Here is an 18,787-nt window from a genome sequence, read left to right as displayed (position 1 = left end):
GAGAGATAGTTCTCTTTGTAAAGAAGGGGCAAGCAATGAAGGTGAGACTGAAGGAATGTCCTAGGTCTGGAAACCAAACATGCTGTGAGATTTAATTGCTACGTTCTCTGCTGTGTAAGTGCTGAAAGAGTTCTTACTGTGCTATCACAGTGCTTTCTCCGAGGTCTCTCAAAGCAAACAGGGAGAATACACAAGATACTTAGTTTGCACAAGTAATTTACAACTCATGTTTCTTTTTGAGATGCTATTTAACAAGTTAATTGCTTATCAGTTATTATTACTACAGCATAGCTGCTTCATCCGAGAGTGTCCACTAGAGGCTGGGAAGCAGCTAGCTGAATAGTCACCCCGCTCTGAAGGATGGGATGTACAGTGGACGCCAAGTTGAACATGGGGCAGGGGACGTTCTTGCTGCAAACAAGGCAAACCACAGCCTGGGCTCCATCAGGAAGTACAGGTGCAACAAATCAAGGGATGCACTTATCCCTGGTATGTGGCATGGCTGAGGGAGCGTGTCCAACGTTGCGGTCCTGATTTGGGCCTCTCGGTCAACAGGGATGTTGAAAAACCATAGAGGCTCCAGTGGAGGGCTCCTGAGGTGTTCAGGGAGCTCAAGCACACGACCCACTGGAAAACAGCTGGAAGGACTGGACTGGATCTGAGGAGAGCAGGCTGCGGGGTCACCTAATAATGGCCTAATGTTACCTCAGGACAGTTATGAAGGTGGAGCAAACATATCTCGATAGCTCCAGCTGATGCAGCAGGGGCAACGGCCACAAACTATCTTGGGAGCTTGGGGCCAGAGAGCAGGACACACTGTGTTACAGCGAGGGCAGGGCAGCACTGGAATAGGTGCCCAGAGGGCCACTGAGGCTTTTAGGCTTCAGCTAGCCACATGCCCTGAGCGCTAGCACCAGTCCTGCTGTGAACAGGAGGGGCTGCATCTCCAGAGGGCCTCACAAACACCATTGCTGTGATTCTGAGCCCTGCTGAGAGACGGAGCGTCTGTAAAACCGCAGCAGAGGCAGCACAGCGCGGTGTGGGGATCAGGCACGCAGAACACCCCGTCTTGCTGTCAGTAATTCACACCCCCGCTGCAGCGCTCCCATGCGGGGCTGAGCACCCACAGCACCCCAGGCGCTCTGACAGCAGCGGGGAGCACGAAGCAGAGGAGACACAGTGAGCACAATGCGGAGGTGCCAGGCTCTGGGGACGTACCTCTGCTCCCTGCACACCGTGCTGCATGGGGGCTCGCCTCTGCTAGCTCACCTATTTCCAAATCCTGTTTCTCAGCACCGTGGGAGCAAACCCAAGTGTTGTTTCTTTCAGAAAAAAGCAATATTGCAGTAAATCCCTCCACTGGGGCTTGCTCATTTCCTCTCCCCCCTCTCTTGCTACCTGCTTAGTACAAAAAACAAAGGCCCTTTCATAATACAGGGTCTTCTCTTACCTAACTTGCTCAACAGCTCCACAAAGCTGAAAGTCCAGCAGGACCTGAACACAGCTGTAGCCTGCATCTAAGTCTGTTACGTGGAGACTCAAGAGGAGAATCCAGCCTTCTGTGTGTCTCTCGCTGTGTAAACAACCACTGGTATTTTAAGCATGCATTTACGTCCAGAGAGATCTTCAGTGCTATTCTGGGCCTTTTTATTTTGCAACTGTTGGAGGCATCAGCCCCGTGCCAGAGCTCGTGCTCCACCAGTGCTCCTCCCCAGCACGCATCTCCCCTCTACAGCAAACAAGTTTCTCATAGAACCAGATTTCTCCAGAGCACAGAGTGGCAGCAGCTTTAACAAAGGTGAATGGAAGATGAACGGAGGCCACATGCAGACCACAAACCACGCACTTGCATTTTTATGCCACATCAGTTGTCAGAGGTGTCCTAGCAGCCGCTTGGCCCTGGCTAAGGGAGAATTAATGCTGACAGGAACGAGTACCCTTTACAGTGCTTGCATGCTAACCAGGCAGCAGATCCCAGAATCATCAGCGTGAACTGCATCTGCTTCCAACCACTGTCATAAACAGTGTTTGAGCATGAAAAGGTTAGAGGGAAAACCCGTTCAAGCTGTCTTACCCAGTTTTGATTTCAGTAACCTCTACGACCATATTTCTCTGCAGTAACCAGAAAAGTGAACAAAAACCTTGCTCTGAAGTAACCCTTGTGTATCAGGTCACCTGTGTAATTACTAGGTTTTTTACATTTTCCTGTTTCTCTTTTGACATTGACAATTTGTTAAGCATTTAGCATCATTTGAAGTTACAGCCAAGTTTACACAGCAACTGACTCATTGCTGAATCCTCCTGCTGCTCTCAGTGCTCTAGCAGAGACAGACCGAAGCAAGAGCCACATCCAGGTTAGTTAGTGGCCAAGTCCTGATTTCAGCCCCTTCCCTGCAACAGCGAGCCTAGGAGAGGCTGGCTGCACTGGAGGAGGCAGCTCGTGCCTCCAAGCAAGGGGAAAGGCTGCACACACTGATGGTGAACCTGCTGTAACACCAAGGTGAGGCCTTCTGCTCCCCTCAACCTATGCGGGGCAGCTGTGCTGGGGCTGAGGCACTGCTCTACCTGCACCACGGCCCGTTTGTTAACATCAGTCACAAAGCTGCTGCTCTCAATTTCCGCTTTCCTCTCAGCAGCTTTTTCTGACATCCTGGTGCTCTCCCCATCCTCCACAGCACTTCTGGCTAGATGGCTCCAGCTGTACTTACTCCCACCTTACTAGCTCGTTAACTACAGTACATGCACACTTCTTCACTGTGGAGAGTCCAGCCCCCAGCAGTTGGACATCTGCAGAAGCACTGAAGTACCTCCGATCTCACTGTAACGCAGCTGGATTTCTTGTGGCTTAGCTTGTGGTTGGACTTTTAGAAAGCACTGACCTAGTTTTCCAAATGACCATGAACAAGGAAACCTCCAAATCCTAAGATTTCATCACCTATTTCTATTAAAAACATTGCTCAAGAGCAGTGTAAAGGTTTAAAAACTCAAACTAGTGGCTTGCACCACAAAGCAGTTTTCCTGTGCACTGACAGCACATGGCATGGGTAGAGCAGGGGTTGGGGTTTTATTCATTCCACCATCAGAGAAATTGGGCAGGATCTCTACAAATAATGCACTCACTCTAAACCTTCAGTAAAAGCAAGCCGTTTGTACTGCACAAAAAAGAGGAGTAAGCCCCACTAAACACAAACCCAAACCCCATGTTGTACATCACGAGTGCCCACCCCACCCCTGCCGGCAATAAAGGCACTTTTCCTCATGTCAGCAAGTCCTCATAAGCTGTGGGAAGTTACCCGACACACAGCTCAGCCCTCTCCTGTTGGTCATGTACAGCTGCGCACTCCTCACCTTGTTGTAGCCATTAACTAAGCTTGCTATCACCTCTTTAGTCACAAACTGCAAATGTATAGAAGTGTTTTTTCTAGGTAATGGCTTTTCTGTCCAAGTCATCCACACACATCACCATAAATCCCTTCCCTAGGAATGATACGAAGACACACTGATGGGGAGCTCCCTCCCAGGCAAAGATCCAGCCTCATGCAAGGGCTGGCTTCTGCTCCACCACATGAGGGATGGGGAGGCTTTCAGACTCATAAAGTTAGCACATAGTGCTGAGCTTATAAAACCCACCTCTTTCATTCAGGAGTATCTTAGTACAAACAGATACTCCTCTCCCAAGAGTGCTTCCTCTCATGTGTGGCTTTTTTCTTTTACACACCATGTAGAATTGAAAACAAAACATCCCAGACTTTTGAATTAAAATACAAGCTTTACAACCACATAGCAAGTGTATGCTCTTATATTTCAGTTAAAGACTATATAATTTTATAGAGTACCAAAATAAGCAAAGGATCAGCACTCCATACAAAGTGTTAGTTCTTGTGAGGGTAGAAGGGAGATGGACTTTTAATTACACTAAACTTCTTTTGCAAGGCTAAAGAAAATTCCATTTCAGCAAAACAGGTTTGGGTTTCAATTCCCAACATTTCTAGGTCATTAAATAGCGTTTCTTTAAAGACACTTTACATTGTTCTCACTCAAAAGTAAAGGGATGATTTAAAGCAGTATTAACAAGGAGGTGGTGCTGTTACTGTTTAATGTCAATATGCAAATGCCATCTGCTATAAAAGCTAGAAGAGCAACACAAGTGCATCTTTACTTCTGAAGACTACTAGGAACGGACTAACATTTGAGAGAGGTTTTGAGCAGGCTACACCGGCTCTGGGCCCGGGCTGCTGCTGGATCAGCCTCTGCAAGGCAAACCCCAGGTGCTGGCAGCGACACGTGTTCACACATATACCCAGAATCCAACTCAGGACGGATATGCCTCTCCCCACCTTACAGCATTAGAATGCAAGAAAGCTGCAGCCAGCACTGCCACTGCAAGTTTACAAAAGCAGAAATCTCAACAAAATAGCGTTCAAACCAAACGGAAGCTCTCTGTTCAATTCCAGGACTCCTTCCCCAGGACACATCTCCTGTCCTGCCCCCCCTGTCCCACTTCTCCCCCTGCTCCTTCCCTACGGTCTATTTTACAATAAATAGGTTAAATGGATTTACATGATGCAAGTGCAACTCAAAGACTTTTGCCCTATACATATAACCATGTTAAACTGTGAGATTATACATGTGATAGATCTCTAACAGAGCAACCACCATTTAGACTTTTAAAGAAACACAAGTATTTCAGCATGTACACAGTAATGAGTTCAAAACTGTCCAACATAATTGCTTTTGTACATTCTCTTCCTCTTTATAGCCTTAAAGGGATTTTAGACCTTGATGGCGACAATCCCAAAACAAGAGTAAAATGAATTTATTTTATTGCAAACAAACGTCTAGAGTTAAATTTCTCCACCCACTTTCTTTAAAGAGAAAAGGAATCAGCAGGCTAAGGAGATACACCCATTTGAGAATTGACATGATTAAAAATTAGATAGAAAATGGGTGACTCACAGTTTCATTAGCTTACAAAATGGTGGAGTAACTACTACAAGCACACTAGGTATACAGTATTTTGTGGGGAAAGAGTTATACAGACACACAGCTAACTTCATATAGATCCCATTAGACAACTGGATTTACAACAAGTTTTGTTTAATAAGAAATGGGCAAAGCCAGCTTCTTTTCAGAATCAAAATGCAGAACAAATGGAAAAGAAATTATGGTGTTGTACCTTCACAAGTTTGAGCCTCCACAAATAATGCAACCAAGTTTTACAACTTTAAGAGCTTCTACATACACTCCACCTTCACTACTCTGCCCCGGGCTTCCTCTTTGCCCCCAACATCTCAGAGCTCTAAGTGTTACAAAAAAGTCCTAGTTATTGCCGGAAACTTTGATCTCCCACGCCAACCCCTCCCTACCCAGCAGCTTCGTAGAGATGGTGGAGTGTAATTCAGAGCTTTACATTATCTCACGGTGTTGCGGAGGGCTAGTGAGGAGCCTCCGTGCCAATCTGGTTGCTAACATTTCTATTGTATTGTGACATGACTCACGACTGTTTCTTAGAAATTGGGGGATGGGGAAAAAGGAGAAAATTCTTTAATAAAAAGACACCAGGTACAAAGCAACGTTTTACTTTTGTTGTGGTAAAAAAAAAGTCACATTTTACAGATAAAATGTAGAACCCTGAAATACTGACACATTCTCTTATCGTGCACAATGCTGAGGTTCTCTTACGAATCACTTTAAAACTGCAATTAAAAATGTACAAAAAAAAGAAAAGAAAAAAATCAACCCACAAAGCTTCTAAAAAAGGAACCCGCAGGCACTTCCTCTTGTGGAATGTTTAAAAAGTTAGCCTACTAAAGAAAACAGTCGACTTCTTGTGAAGGTTTTGGAGAAATATGTATCAGTTCATTTATTTGGGTATTCAATAATATCCTTGGTGATAATGCTGACTCCATGGCTTCTGACCCCAGAATTGCTGCAATAAAGGGATACACAGTTAATTTTAACCTGGAATCACATAAACGCTACATTTCTTAAAGAAAAACAAAAGGTGTTTAGCATCTACTTCTCCTGGAACTCAAGCAGATTAAAGTGCTCTCAAATAGCAGCAAGTTCATGAACAACTGAAGGCAGTTAAGAGTTCACTTCACTGTAGTGATGTGAAGCCAAATACTACATGCCATTAAGACCGATAAGCCACAGCTGATATTTGATATATCAAGACCATCGAACCAGACCAAGTTTTGCGGAGAAACCTATTTATAGCAATATTACCTAGCCTTAGAAGATTTTGCATCTAATTATTTCAGACAGCGCTTTGAAACATTCAAGTTAACGATCAGTGGAAAGAGAAAGGTAAAACTACTTACACCCTGCTGCCACTGGTTGTAGCCCTGAGATTGGTTTTTGTAGCCACGATTATTTCCCCTTCCTCTGAAGTTCTGTAAGAGGACAACAGTTTTTAACTACTTCATCTACAACTCGTATTTTGCATGGGTACAAATACCAGTTGTTCTATTACCACCAGAACATTATGTACCATATAGAATCAATCTTTAAAATATGAAGTCTCAGGCCTAGGTTTAAATAAGGCAAAGTAAAAAGTCCCTGAAAAACACTACCTCACCCATCAAGCAGCTGCTCCTTAAACGTCGGGCAAGAACCTCAGAATTAATAAGCCAGCTCAAACTCACTGCCAGTAGTCTGGAAAGCTATAGCTAATCCAGTTCTGACTCACCCTATTTCCAATTGCTAAACTGCACCAGGACAACTAAAAATACAACAGCTTGCCTATTTTTAGTTAGGAAATGCTGTAGTTGCTACAAGGATGTGTTATCTGAGCAGACAAAAGGATACAGCTCACACAACTGAAAAGTTACCCCACAAAACTTCAAATGCAAGTCACAGAACAAGAAGGGGACACTGATACTAGTAGATATAATACTGCATTTCCCCCGTTCGTCACAATTACACAAACCTGAGCCCTGTTTACTACCTTGGGCTCCATCTGCTGGCTCTGCAGCAACCCAAATTATGTTTTCAAATAATTCCACTGATACCACATCAGTTAAGACCTCAGTTAGCATGTCTTACTAGTTGTGGTTGATAATAGACATGAAAACCAAACACTCTCCAGAGCTATTTCCAGGAAGTTCCCTAGGTGCTTGGTAAAGATACACCACGGCCTGAAGGCCATACAACAGTTACTACTATTGGACTGTGGGGCACAGAACCAAATGCAAGCCTTCACACATGCCCTAAAAGCCTTTCTCTTTTAACAGGAGAGAGGTACAGTTTCAACATGGATCCCCCCATTTCAGCATCAGAGCTCCTTAAGCAACACTGAGAGCTCTGGGCACATAGAAATCCCCCCAAGCATCACCTGGTTGTAGTTTCCCCTGTTGGGCATTCCACCTCTGTTATAGTTTCCTCTGTTTGAGTAGCCACCTCTGCTTGGAAAGACAGGGCCACGAGGATACGGGTAGCCAATTGCACCGCTGCTGCCACCGCCACCACCACCACCTCCACCACCTCGCTGAGGCATGTTGCCTCCCCTCCTATTGTATCCACCACGATTGCCAGGGACTGCAGGGAGAAAGTTGCTTCAATCAAGTGACTGTTAGGTCTGAAATATTTCTAACATTAAGCTTACTGGTCAAAATAACAATGGTATAGAAATAAAACATCCAAATTCAGTGCAAAAATTTCAGTGCAAAGATTTAAGTCACAAATGGCAATTTAACCATGTACTAGCCCCCCATATAGCCTGGGATACAAACACCAAACCTAACAAAAACTCAAAGCTGGGCTTCAAGCTACACGAACAGCATAATCCATGATACTGCCAACCTTCACTTTTGAAGCTGGAGAATTAACTTCGCGCTAAGACACTGAACTTACTGAAGTCAAAACCAAGGTTCCCGCCATGTAACAACTGTAATGGAAGTACTCCACCACACCCCAGGAGCGGCCTGTTTGCTTTTTACAGGCTTGTTTCTAAGCTCACCTCCTCCTCTGAAGTTGCCCCGCATGTTGAATCCTCCACGTCCTCTCTGACCCCTATTAAACTGATTTTTATTGCTTTTCTTGTTCTTCTTTGAGCCAGTGTTCTGTTTCTTTTCTGGTGGAAGAGACTTCTTACTCTCTTCTTTATATTGTTCCAAAAGCTTCTGAGCTTCTTCTTTTTGCAACTCTACATAGATTATTTCATCAAAACATTCTGCTACCTCTGGCAGTGTGAAGTTCCCTATAATTGCAAAAACACTGAGTATTCAGCATCTACATTCAGGTACAGTCAAAGCTGTAATTTAATCACCTTTCTCCCATTCTTCCTCCCTCCCCCTGCATTCCTTCAGCATAGGGACATTACAGAATTTGAGCATTTAAGAAAGGTAACAGTGACAAAAGAAATAAACAGGTCTTCATGGAGTTGCCAGTACTGTGCCAAACCTTGAGAACATTCTGCCTATATCTTTTTTTTTCTTTTATAAGCCTCCACTCAGAGTACCAGTTTCTGCCAAATATGTCACTTATATAGGGCACTTTATGCCAAGACAGCTTTGTGCATCTGCATGAAGCATATCAGCATAACTGAGTAGTGTTAAGGACTGCAGCAGAGGGAACACAATATAGTGTTGTCCTACAAGTTACAATAGTCTTCCAGTTTTGATTAAGTACAACTGTTTAAGATAAAGTGATTTTTTTTAGACTTCACGTTTACTTAATCCTTTAAACAGATACTCAGCATCCTAAAACACAGTATAGGATTATGTTCCATGCCTTTCATTTTGAGAACTGCATGCTCTGGAAGATCTTTTCCCTCCACCTCTGCCTTCTTTTGTGTTCTTTGCTTGTAGTCTTCATCTTTTGGGCAAACAACAACTGCTTTGCGCTGGAAGCCTGCAAACAGGCACATTTTTCTCCTCTGCGCAGCTGCAGACACATTTGTCTGAAAAAAATGCAGTAACTTACTACACGTAGCTGTCATTGTAAGAGTTAAGGAAGTCAACTTATGGTGTATAGACTTCACCTCTACAAGAGCTTGCAATGAAGTTTACAAATAACTGGACATAAAGATGCTGCATAATGCAAAGTTACGAGCTCATATCCACATGTTAAAACACTATTCCTCCCACATCCCATAATTCAGACAAGCATTTGTAAATAGCATCTCAACTTTGTGTCCCCTGAATGAGTAGTAAGTCAGTAAGTGAAACAACAGCTATTAACAATGTAACTTTAATCCCATTTAATTACTGCACTACAGCCTATAACAAAATTTCCTTAACCATTTTTCACGGAAGCTTCTACCTGATCCAAAATGAAATTCCGCTTCTTACGAGCTGCAATCTCAATGAACTTTCCAAGACACTGTGGAGCTCTCTGCAGCAGTGTGTTAAGTTTTCCAGTGTCTGCCATCTGCCGCTTAAAACCTGCCACCTGCAGAGAGATTTCCCAGAGTTAATTAATGTAGCCTTGAGACACGTGGATGACATTTTTCTTTGCTAAATGCTTTCTGCACGGATTCAATGACTGTTCAATTCAAAGCCACAACTACAAACTTGTAACCGGAATTCCCAAAGTCTGTAAAACACAGAGCTTTATTAATAACTCTGGGTCAATCAATACACCTAAATCCAAGGAATGCTCATAACATTACCAAATCATATCACTGTCCTCAGAACATTTAGCTTTAAAAAGAAACACTTGAACAGTCAGCAACAATTGACTTGCATAGCACCAGGAATGCTTCAGAATCCTGCTGTGCCACATATGAGCTCACAGCTCAGTGAGATAAAAGAACATCTTTAACAGTCACTAGCTAACCAATAGCTAGTTCCTAAAACTTTTTGATACAAAAGAACCCCAAAGACCCTGGATTTACAGCAAGCTTTTAAACATACCAACAACTAAAATGCGATCACTTACCATCATTTTGTCCATAATAGTGTTTGTCCCAAGAATGTTGTATTTCCCAGGATTTGCTGCTGCATGTTTGGTAACCCATGTAGTCTTGCCAGCTCCAGGCAAGCCAATCATCATCACCACCTATGATGACAAGTTCTATACTTGAGATACTAATTCAAAGGTTTCCTTTAATATGCAATGTAGACTAACAAGCCTAATGGAAACTGGGGGTGGTGGAACAGGGATACTGGAGGGGTGAGGAGAGTCAGGGGATACCAAGCACTAAAGCTCCCAGACAAAAAGGTCAGTATTGTGCTATCTCCACAACTCTGACACTATCAACAAGAAACCTACCTCACAGTCTTTCTTTTGCTCAGGTCCCTTTGGTCCTCGGACCCTATCCTCCAAGGGGACCTTCTGGATGAAGGTGTACTCTTCTGGTACAGGAAAGTAAGGTTCCTCTTTCTGGCCAAAGTTGAACTCAACTGCACAGTTATGGCAGAGAACATGTGGGAAGAGTGGCCGCCCATCGAGAACTTCCTTGCTTATTTTGAATGCAACACCAAGCTCTTGTCCATTCTTGGAATATGAGAGTTCCACTTCATCACCATCAAAATTCTGGTTTTCAGACAAAACATTAGTTTGGGTAAAATTACTCACCTTGCTCTATAAAGTCATATTTCTCATTTCACTGTACTGGCTATTCTAACTCAATGTCTGTAACACTAATACATCATAAAGGAACTACTTAATTTGTTTCTGTTAGGATGAACTGCTATCAACAATAGTCTTGTTTAAAATCTGCTGTTATGTTCACCACCACCACCCCACATTCACATCTGTCTGTGAATATGCAATCGTAACACACTGACAGCAGTCACTGTTGGCAATACCTGCTATTTCTACCTCCTCCCTATGTTAAACTTGTCTTGCTCAAAATTTTTCTGTATTTGGTTTACTGCCTCTCACAAAGTAGTCTAGAAATTCAAGGATGTTTTTCATTAAAAGAAAATGTAAGGGAAAACTTACAGCAAAACACCCAATCACATCATTTTCATCAAACTTCTCACCAAAGTCTTCAGTCTCACAGTTGCATGTCTTTATTCCTTTTAGAGAATACCCATAAGAAAATTCTTCTTCACCTGAAGAAATATAATTTAAACTTATTAAAAAAGGCATTTTCACCTAACCATTTAGAAATACAATCATTTTACAGCTACTTCAAAGTAAGCTGCTGTTCATAATGTTTTGATTAATGCCACAACAAGCTATGACCCCCAAACCAGCTTGTTCTTATATTCAAGAATATTCTCATTTGAGATAGAACAGCAGCGTTTCCCCATCCCAGTTTTAAAAGCCTTAATCCTGCTAGCTCCAGATTCATGTTGACACAAAGCGGAACTGCCAGATAAATTCATGAGCAAGTATTTTTAAACTGAAGACCTGATTATGCACCGGTATACCTGTACTGTAGTTAGTCAGAAAGGCTTTCTGACTTTAGTCTCCAGCAGCACTTACCCCTCCCATTTTAAAGGGAGTTTAGCAGACCTTCAGCCTATGCGACAGCTGAGGATGAAGCTGCAAGGAACAAGCTAACAGAAGTGTCAAACACAAGGACTCAGATGGAACTTAACAAGAAAGCTGCTGCTGCTGTCAGAACATACCAATTAACATACATTTCTTAAAAAGACATTTCTCAGCAGCAGATATTATCTATAAACATCATTTATGATCTGTTCCCACAGATCTGATCTTTCTTCCTAGCTACTTTCAGAAATAATGATTTTCCCATCCAGGTCAAAAGAACGATACTGTGGTTATCTGGGAATTTTAATTCACTGGTTCAATCTTATACTATGCCCCACCCTTAAAAGAAAAATAAATTAAGTGGAAAAGACCCCTCTTCCTATTTATGGCACTACATGGAAAAGACAAATCCTCAATATTGTCAGGTCTTTAGGAACATTTTCAACAACCCATACTTGACCACTGAAAGAATTAACTCTCAGATCTTCAATGCCTTTTCAGACCTGAATACTTAACGACTTTATCTGGTCCCAGTAATAAGCTTTCCCACACCATGTCCAGTGAATGATCCAAGTTAAGACCATTTTTCAGAACACATGGGCTATAATCACTAAGCTTTCCCCATCTGTTGAAGAAAAAAATTACTTAAAACTTCAACCACATAGGCAAGAAACAATAGAAAAAGAGTCAAATGTTTAAGCCTTACCAAGCAACATTCCACTTGCATTCAGTGACCAGCCAACTCTCACTTCATGTATGTCAATGTCTTTTGTATACAGGTGTTTAACAGGAATCTTTTCTGTAACCTATTTTTAAATTATTCATTAAAAGGTATGTAATATTTATTAGACACTACTGAGATGGAAACACAAAGGTAACATCTGTAACCTTTACACTTTGGTTAAATCGTTGCTAAGTCCGAGTAATCACCTTCTGCAAAAATAAAACATGCTTCAGTGAAATATGTGAAACCACAAGCCAGTGACTAAGTAGTTACATCTCCTGACTGATCAATGAAGATGCAAGATACCATATACCTTCTAAGCATTTAGTCATTGCAGTCCATCTCACTGGCCAAAGGCCTTGATCCTTTTGATATAGTATTAAAATCACAAACAAGATAGTGGGTTTTGGTTGTTTTTTTTTTGTTTGTTTGTTTTGTTTTAAATAATCACCATGAAGTTGGGATTAACAATAAATTACTTTGCCAATAAAATGTGGTAATGGATTAAAAATATTGCTGCATATAAACCGGGGAAACTATTACACTCTTGTGTCCCTTGCCACAGTAAGGCGACTTCCTGGGCAATTTGACAGCTTCCAAACAACATAACCAGATTCAAAAAAAACCCATCTAAAAGCACTGGAATCTGTAGGCAACCAGCTGTTTTCCAACTGCCTTTACAAACTTCACCAAACTAAAGTAACTAATAGGCATCCTACCAGTTTCCAGAACTGTGTGAGCCAGGAGACACCAAAGTGAAACTGATTTGAAAGTGAACAGGGCACTAAATACCAGCATCAATTTAATTTCATTGTCCTGAGTTACAGGTAACAAGAGACACAGGAATCACTTGATGCAAGAACATGGAGAATGGGATCACTACCCACTCCTCCTGGTAGTAGTTAAATTTGAAAGTACTAAAGAGAACAGAATAAGTATTTATATACACAGGCACATCAAATGCAAAGCAGCCTTTAACAGCGTTTTTGAGTTTTTTTTTTTACTTAACAAGCTTTGTGCCTCCTGTTACTCTTTTGTCAACAACTTGGAGAAATCTTTCTTCACGAGGCCGATTGCTCTTTTCCATTCCTACCCTTTAGGTGAACTCCTGCATTGAAAACACAAGGACCTGCCAAATACTCACATTCATTGTGTACACAAGTCAGAATTATTCAGGTTGAAAGGGACCTCTGGAGGTCACCTAGCCCCACATATCTGCTTAGAGCAGGTCAAACTCAGAGGCTGGTAGGAACAGAATAAAAGGACTGCTGGGATAATTTATATCCCTGAAGAAAAAACAAAAGAAAGAGCCAAGCCAAGCGTTCTGTAATCTTCAGAAAGCACAAGTGAACTTCTGACTAGTGAGTACCAAAACTCTGCAAGTGTTGATGCAGGAAATTCTTGCTTCAAAAGTGAGTTACACATTCTTGTGAGACTTTTTTTTTTTTTTAAATGAAGTTCTTAGAAGTAGAGGTTTTCTAAACTGAGCCATCTTTTCCCAGGAACCATTTTATAGGCTCTTAAGAGAAGGCCTTCCAAAAATCCTGTTCACCTGAATTAGTTTCAGCGAAGTCCAAAAAACTTGAAAGAATAAACAAAATCATAGCTAAGCATGCAAGAAGCAATCTCCCATGAAACACCAGTTTAACTTACCTTCATCTCAAAGCAGACTTTGCCTTTAGAAACTCCATAGGAGGCTCTCCCTCCAGCCCAAAGGAAAGCAAAGCTTTCCATGGTCAGAGAGGAAGCACTAAAACGGTCTCTTGAGATTTTAAAATGCAGGTCACAGTTATCTGTTAACATAAAGATCATTGTTTACTCTCATTACAGAATTAAGTACAGTTGTCCAACTTTATGCATTTAAGGTGATTTTCAAGACAAACTGCCAGCAACTGCTCAGCTTCTTTCAGGAAACCAACTGAACACATGCCTAGACTGAGCTGCAGGCTGAAGGTCAGCCAAAATCTTATGAAAAGCTAGCCAACAAGAATAATTTTCAAGCTGCCATCTTCACTTCTGTCACCAAATTTCCTCTATTTTTATCATCTGCTTGAAAACCTGGCTTTCACCTCACCTGTTTGAGCCTTTTTTGTCTGTTACCTATTTCCATCAATACAGAGCAAATGAACCTGCATCCTGCTCTGCATTTGCTAGATACCTTTTTTGTAAGTCTGCTTACCCCCCATGCCCAAAGCTAAGGGTGGCTGAGAGAGAAATAGGAACACAAGTATTTCCGTTTAAGTACTGAAAGTAGTACTGTCTTGGTTTACATAGTAAATCAGCAAGTCCAATTAGATTAAGTCAAAGTCAGTTAAGTCAAGTGCAGGTAGGGTAAGCATGCAGAATGTGGCAAGAGAACATACTTCACCTAAGAAACACTATTTGCACTAGAAATTCACCTATTGCCCTAAGAACTTAAGCGGAAACTTTTACAGACATCTTCAGGCTGCACACTGAATTTTGAAATTTATCTTCTAGCTACCTTCAAAAAGGCAACGCAAAATGGTAACAAGGTGCAGGATATAGCATTTGAACTTCCCAGAGTAAGGAATCCATAAAAGAAACTTCAAGCCTATTTGACAGTTACACGAAAGCAAGAATGAGCAAGCAGCGAGTTGTTCTACCCTGGTATAAAACCTGCATGCCACTCTAGCACCTTGAAATACAGCCTTCCCTGTATTACTGGTAACTCATGCATGAGAATCTTGTGCTTGCATACAGCTGTCCCCAGTTGCAACTACAGTAATAGTGATTCCAGTGTTCTTTCACTGTAATTCTGACTTTATTTATTGCAGGAAAACCAGATAAAATCATACAGAATAAACCCACCTGTGTAGGTTGCTTTTAGGACAAGTGAGAACAGAACTTGGAAGTTTAGCTTCCTTATAAGACACTGCCCTTAAGAGCACTAAACCTCTTTTATGTCTGGATCACTATGGTCCATAAAAGAGAGCACTAAATTGTTACATAATTCAGTCTTAAAGCTGTTTGATTCTGTTATCCGAGTAGCCTGCTGAAAGTTGAAACTAAACAAAAAGTAGAAACTACTCAGTTCCTGGGAAAATCAGAAGCTTTCACAGAGGTGACTACCCACCAGGTTAGCAGCTAGAAACTTGAGATTTAGTTACCAAAATGTCAAGGATGGTATATCTAGCAATTCATGTGGCTGAAATGAATACCTCCTTCCATTTCAGAACATTTCTCAGGAGAAAAAACCCACCTGAAGCCACTAACAAATATGTCAGTAAATGCCAAAATTTAAGATATCCTTCCACGGTGTTTGAAGAATCGAACAAGTTCAAGCATCACTTTTCTAATACTGCTCCAAGTCCTTATACTTACCCTTGAGAACATGTCAACTTTGCCCCAGTCATGATGCATCCCAACAATAACATTTATAATCTGCCTCAAAAGCCACAGCTTTTAAGTGCTTGTCCACTTTGATGCCCTCCTGACCAATTCTCTGCCACTCAATTTGCACAGATCACACCCCCTCTCACCCCCAAATTCCCAGGTTGCACAAATGGGTCATTTTTCAGGAGGCCTTACCTGATTTTGTTAAATTTATCAGGAGACATGAACAGAGCCTCAGCAAGTTATGTAGGAAGCTCACTTCACAAACTGTACTGTTGTAGTCACCTACACCACCGACTCTCAAAGCTTTCCGAAGTTAAAAGCTCATATACTATACAGTTAGTTTCCCAAGCTGTTTTTAGGGTGTTCTATGCTCACTCTGCATTTGGCCACCTTGGTTTCCATATTAGCGTTTTAGTTAACAGCTCTTTAAAAAAACGCATGGTATCACAGACTTAACAGGAACACAAATCTTATTCCTGCTAAAGACCCATATATCCCTCTATATTGAAAACGGGTGGAAACACCATTTCTTTTTTTTTTTTTAGTTACTTGGTAATGGAAGTTAACAGATGTATTCACATTTCAAAAAGTGCTGTTTTCAAACTAAAAGCACAACACTGCATCTTTACAGCATAAAGGAAACTGTGTTTACTCACAAGTATCAAGACAAACCACTGTGTCATCAAAATGTTCATCTTCTTCTTCAACAGGTGGTTGAGGTGACTTAGCCCTGAACAAAAAACCAATCAAAATATATTTAAGCTACACCCATTTTCACACTATTAAAACAAGCATTTCTGTTCTTCTCCTCAGTCACAAAATGCTGCCCAGCAGCATGTTTATTTACCTGCTGTACTTATTTTCCTCAATGTACTCAAAATATCCACGGCCATGGTCTTCACGTGGTCTCTTCACGCCTCTCTTTTTCTCACCAGGTTTTTGTTCTGCTTTAGCATCACCTGCAACAAAATTAACAATTTAATTACACAGAGTCATTCTTCATAATCTAAAGTAAAATGCTACATGACAGTTCCAACTTTGGAAACTGAAGAAACTATAGCACAAAAGAAACCCAATGCTACCCTAAAGAGGATTCTGCTTTGTACCAAGATAAAAACCCGCATCTCGAATTTTCTCAGAGGACCCAAAAAACTTGTCTGCTAAATCATCTCAAGCGGCCAGCACATCATGCGCCGCCGGCGCAGTGCTCGATGTTAAGATCCACACACACCGCTCCCAAGCAGCCAAGTTCAAACAATAAAACAAAAATCAGACAAAAAAAAAATCCCTCCAGCGACGCCAGGCCGGCACCTCCCAGCTCCCCCCCCCTTCACCGGGAGCAGGACATTCCGGGCCGCCCGCAAGGACACGGAGCGGCCCGCACGACTGCGCCTCCTCTCGGCAGGCCCGACGCGGGGCCGCTCGGCTGCCCGCGGGGAAGGGATTCCTCCTCCTCCCGCCTCCATTGTACCAGGCCTCCCCAGCGCCATCCCGAGCAGCGCCCAGCCCGGAAATGACGTAACGCCGCCGAGCGCTCCTCAGCACAACACAGCGCGCCCCAGCGGCCCCTCCGTCTCCCACACCACCCGCTCCACGGCCCGGCGCGGCGGCCCCTTCGCCCCCCCCCGCCCCCAGCCCCTCCCCCGCCAGCCCCGCGCAACGATCCCCCACGGGACCCCCGCCCCCCCGCAGTGAAGCACGCGGTGCTAAGCGGGGGGGGGGGGGGGGGGGGGGGCAGGCGGTGGATGCGCCGGCCACGAACGCTCTCCCGCGCGTGCCCCGGAAACGGCCAGCCCGTTGCCTGCCCCCTCCCCCCGCCGCTCCCGCGACGGGGTTTCCCGAGGGGGAGGGGGATTAACGGCCTCCTTACGACCACCCCCCCCCCCCCCCCCCCTTAACGCCGCGCACTCACCGCCGGCGGCCTGAGCCCCGGGGCGACCACCGCCGCCTTCCGCTTTCTTCTGCTGCTGCTTGGCGGGGCCCGCCGGACCGGAGGCCGCCGCCGCCGGGGGCCCCGAGGCGCCGCCAGTGCTTTTGCTGGGGGCTTCCTTGGCGGCGCCGCGCGGCTGAAGGAGCGGCGGGGGCTGCTGCTGAGGCTGCGACTGCGGCGGCTGCTGCTCCCCGTGCCCGTTGGCGTCCCCGGCCGCGGCCGCGTCCTCCTCGTCTGCGAGCTCGTCCTCCCCCTCTTGGAAACCCTGGTCGTCTCCGTTCTCATCCTCATCCTCCTCCTCTTCCTCCTCCTCGCCGCCCGCCTCCTCTTCCATGGGGCCGCCCCCGGCCCCCGCCCGCTCGCCGTTCTCCTCGCCCAGCTCCATGGCGTCGCCATCGGCGGCCTCCAGCCCTTCCTCGTCGTCGTCCTCCGCGATGGAGGCCGCGGCCTGGTCGGGGCCTCCCCCTTGGTGGAGCTGCGAGGCGCCCCCGCCGCTCTCGGCCGCCTCCTCCTCCATGCTGCCGTTGCCAGGCTCAACTGCGCCGCTGGCGGGGCCTCCCCCGCCGGCCTCCTCCTGGTCTAGCGCGGCCTGGAGCCGCTCCATGAGCTCGGCCTTGAGGCCCTTGTCGGAGAGGCGCCGCTTTTTCAGCTCCTCCTTCAGCTCCGACACCTTCAGCTTCTTCACGTTCACGGGCGAGCAGCTCATGGCGGCGGCGGCGGCTCGATCCCCGGGCGGGCGGCGCGCGGGCGGGCGGGCTGGCGGCGGGGTGGGTCGGACGGCGGCGGCTGTGGGTCGCGGCCCCGGCGGGAGGCGGTGGGTGTGTGGCGCGGCTGGTTCGTGCGGCTGCGGCAGCTGCAGAGCGGACCCGCCTGGCGCCAAATCCTTTCACCGAGCTCGCGAGGGAGACGCGCCTCGCGGGGCCGAGCACGCAGCACTGCCCGCCCCGCCCCCGCGCACGTAGTCCCTCCTTCCTCCCCCTGCCTCCTTCCCAACTCGCTACCGTAACGGCCGCCCGCGCGCGCCCCGTACCGTAAATATCCGTCGGGGCGCAGCGGCTCCGCGCGGTGGTCCTGCCGGCCTCGCCCGCTGGGTACCCGCGGCGGCAACTCCGCCGGGCCCAGGCCGACGGCACAGAGCTGCTCTCCCCGCCGGAACGCGGCGCTCCTTGCCGGCGGCTGTACCTGCGCCATGTTGGGCGGGCGGCGGCGGGAAGCACCGCGGTTTGGCCCGACACCCCGCTTCGGCAAAACGGACCGCTCGGGACTGGAAATCAGTCACCTAGTCACCGTGCCGCCCCGGCAGGCCTCCGGCTGCCCTTCTGGCATGGATTAAACTCGGAACAAGAGCCCAGCCCCGCGGAACAGCCTTCACGGCCTGTTGGCGGGTC

The 18,787-nt window shown here is 45.3% G+C and overlaps 1 protein-coding gene across 1 annotated transcript; it reads right to left on the bottom strand.

Moving 5' to 3' along the window:
- Window positions 1–4,806: 4,806 nt before the first annotated feature.
- HNRNPU (heterogeneous nuclear ribonucleoprotein U) lies at window positions 4,807–18,344 on the bottom strand. Its single transcript, XM_061471125.1, has 14 exons — window positions 17,382–18,344; window positions 16,317–16,428; window positions 16,126–16,199; window positions 13,766–13,905; window positions 12,095–12,194; window positions 10,891–11,003; window positions 10,216–10,479; window positions 9,883–10,002; window positions 9,265–9,393; window positions 8,734–8,902; window positions 7,961–8,200; window positions 7,337–7,539; window positions 6,324–6,395; window positions 4,807–5,929 (listed from the first exon to the last, which is right to left on the bottom strand). Exons 1-14 carry the CDS (start codon window positions 18,103–18,105, stop codon window positions 5,876–5,878), a joined length of 2,514 nt encoding a protein of 837 aa, XP_061327109.1. The 5' UTR covers window positions 18,106–18,344; the 3' UTR covers window positions 4,807–5,875.
- Window positions 18,345–18,787: the final 443 nt, after the last annotated feature.

The sequence above is a fragment of the Pezoporus flaviventris genome, unplaced genomic scaffold (assembly GCF_033815535.1).
Source record: "Pezoporus flaviventris isolate CSIRO_AGI_PZ_B2104156 unplaced genomic scaffold, CSIRO_AGI_Pfla_v1 ptg000066l, whole genome shotgun sequence".
Lineage (NCBI taxonomy): Eukaryota > Metazoa > Chordata > Aves > Psittaciformes > Psittacidae > Pezoporus > Pezoporus flaviventris.
Note: the sequence above shows the minus strand (reverse complement) of the source record. Positions and strands in the feature narration are given on the sequence as shown.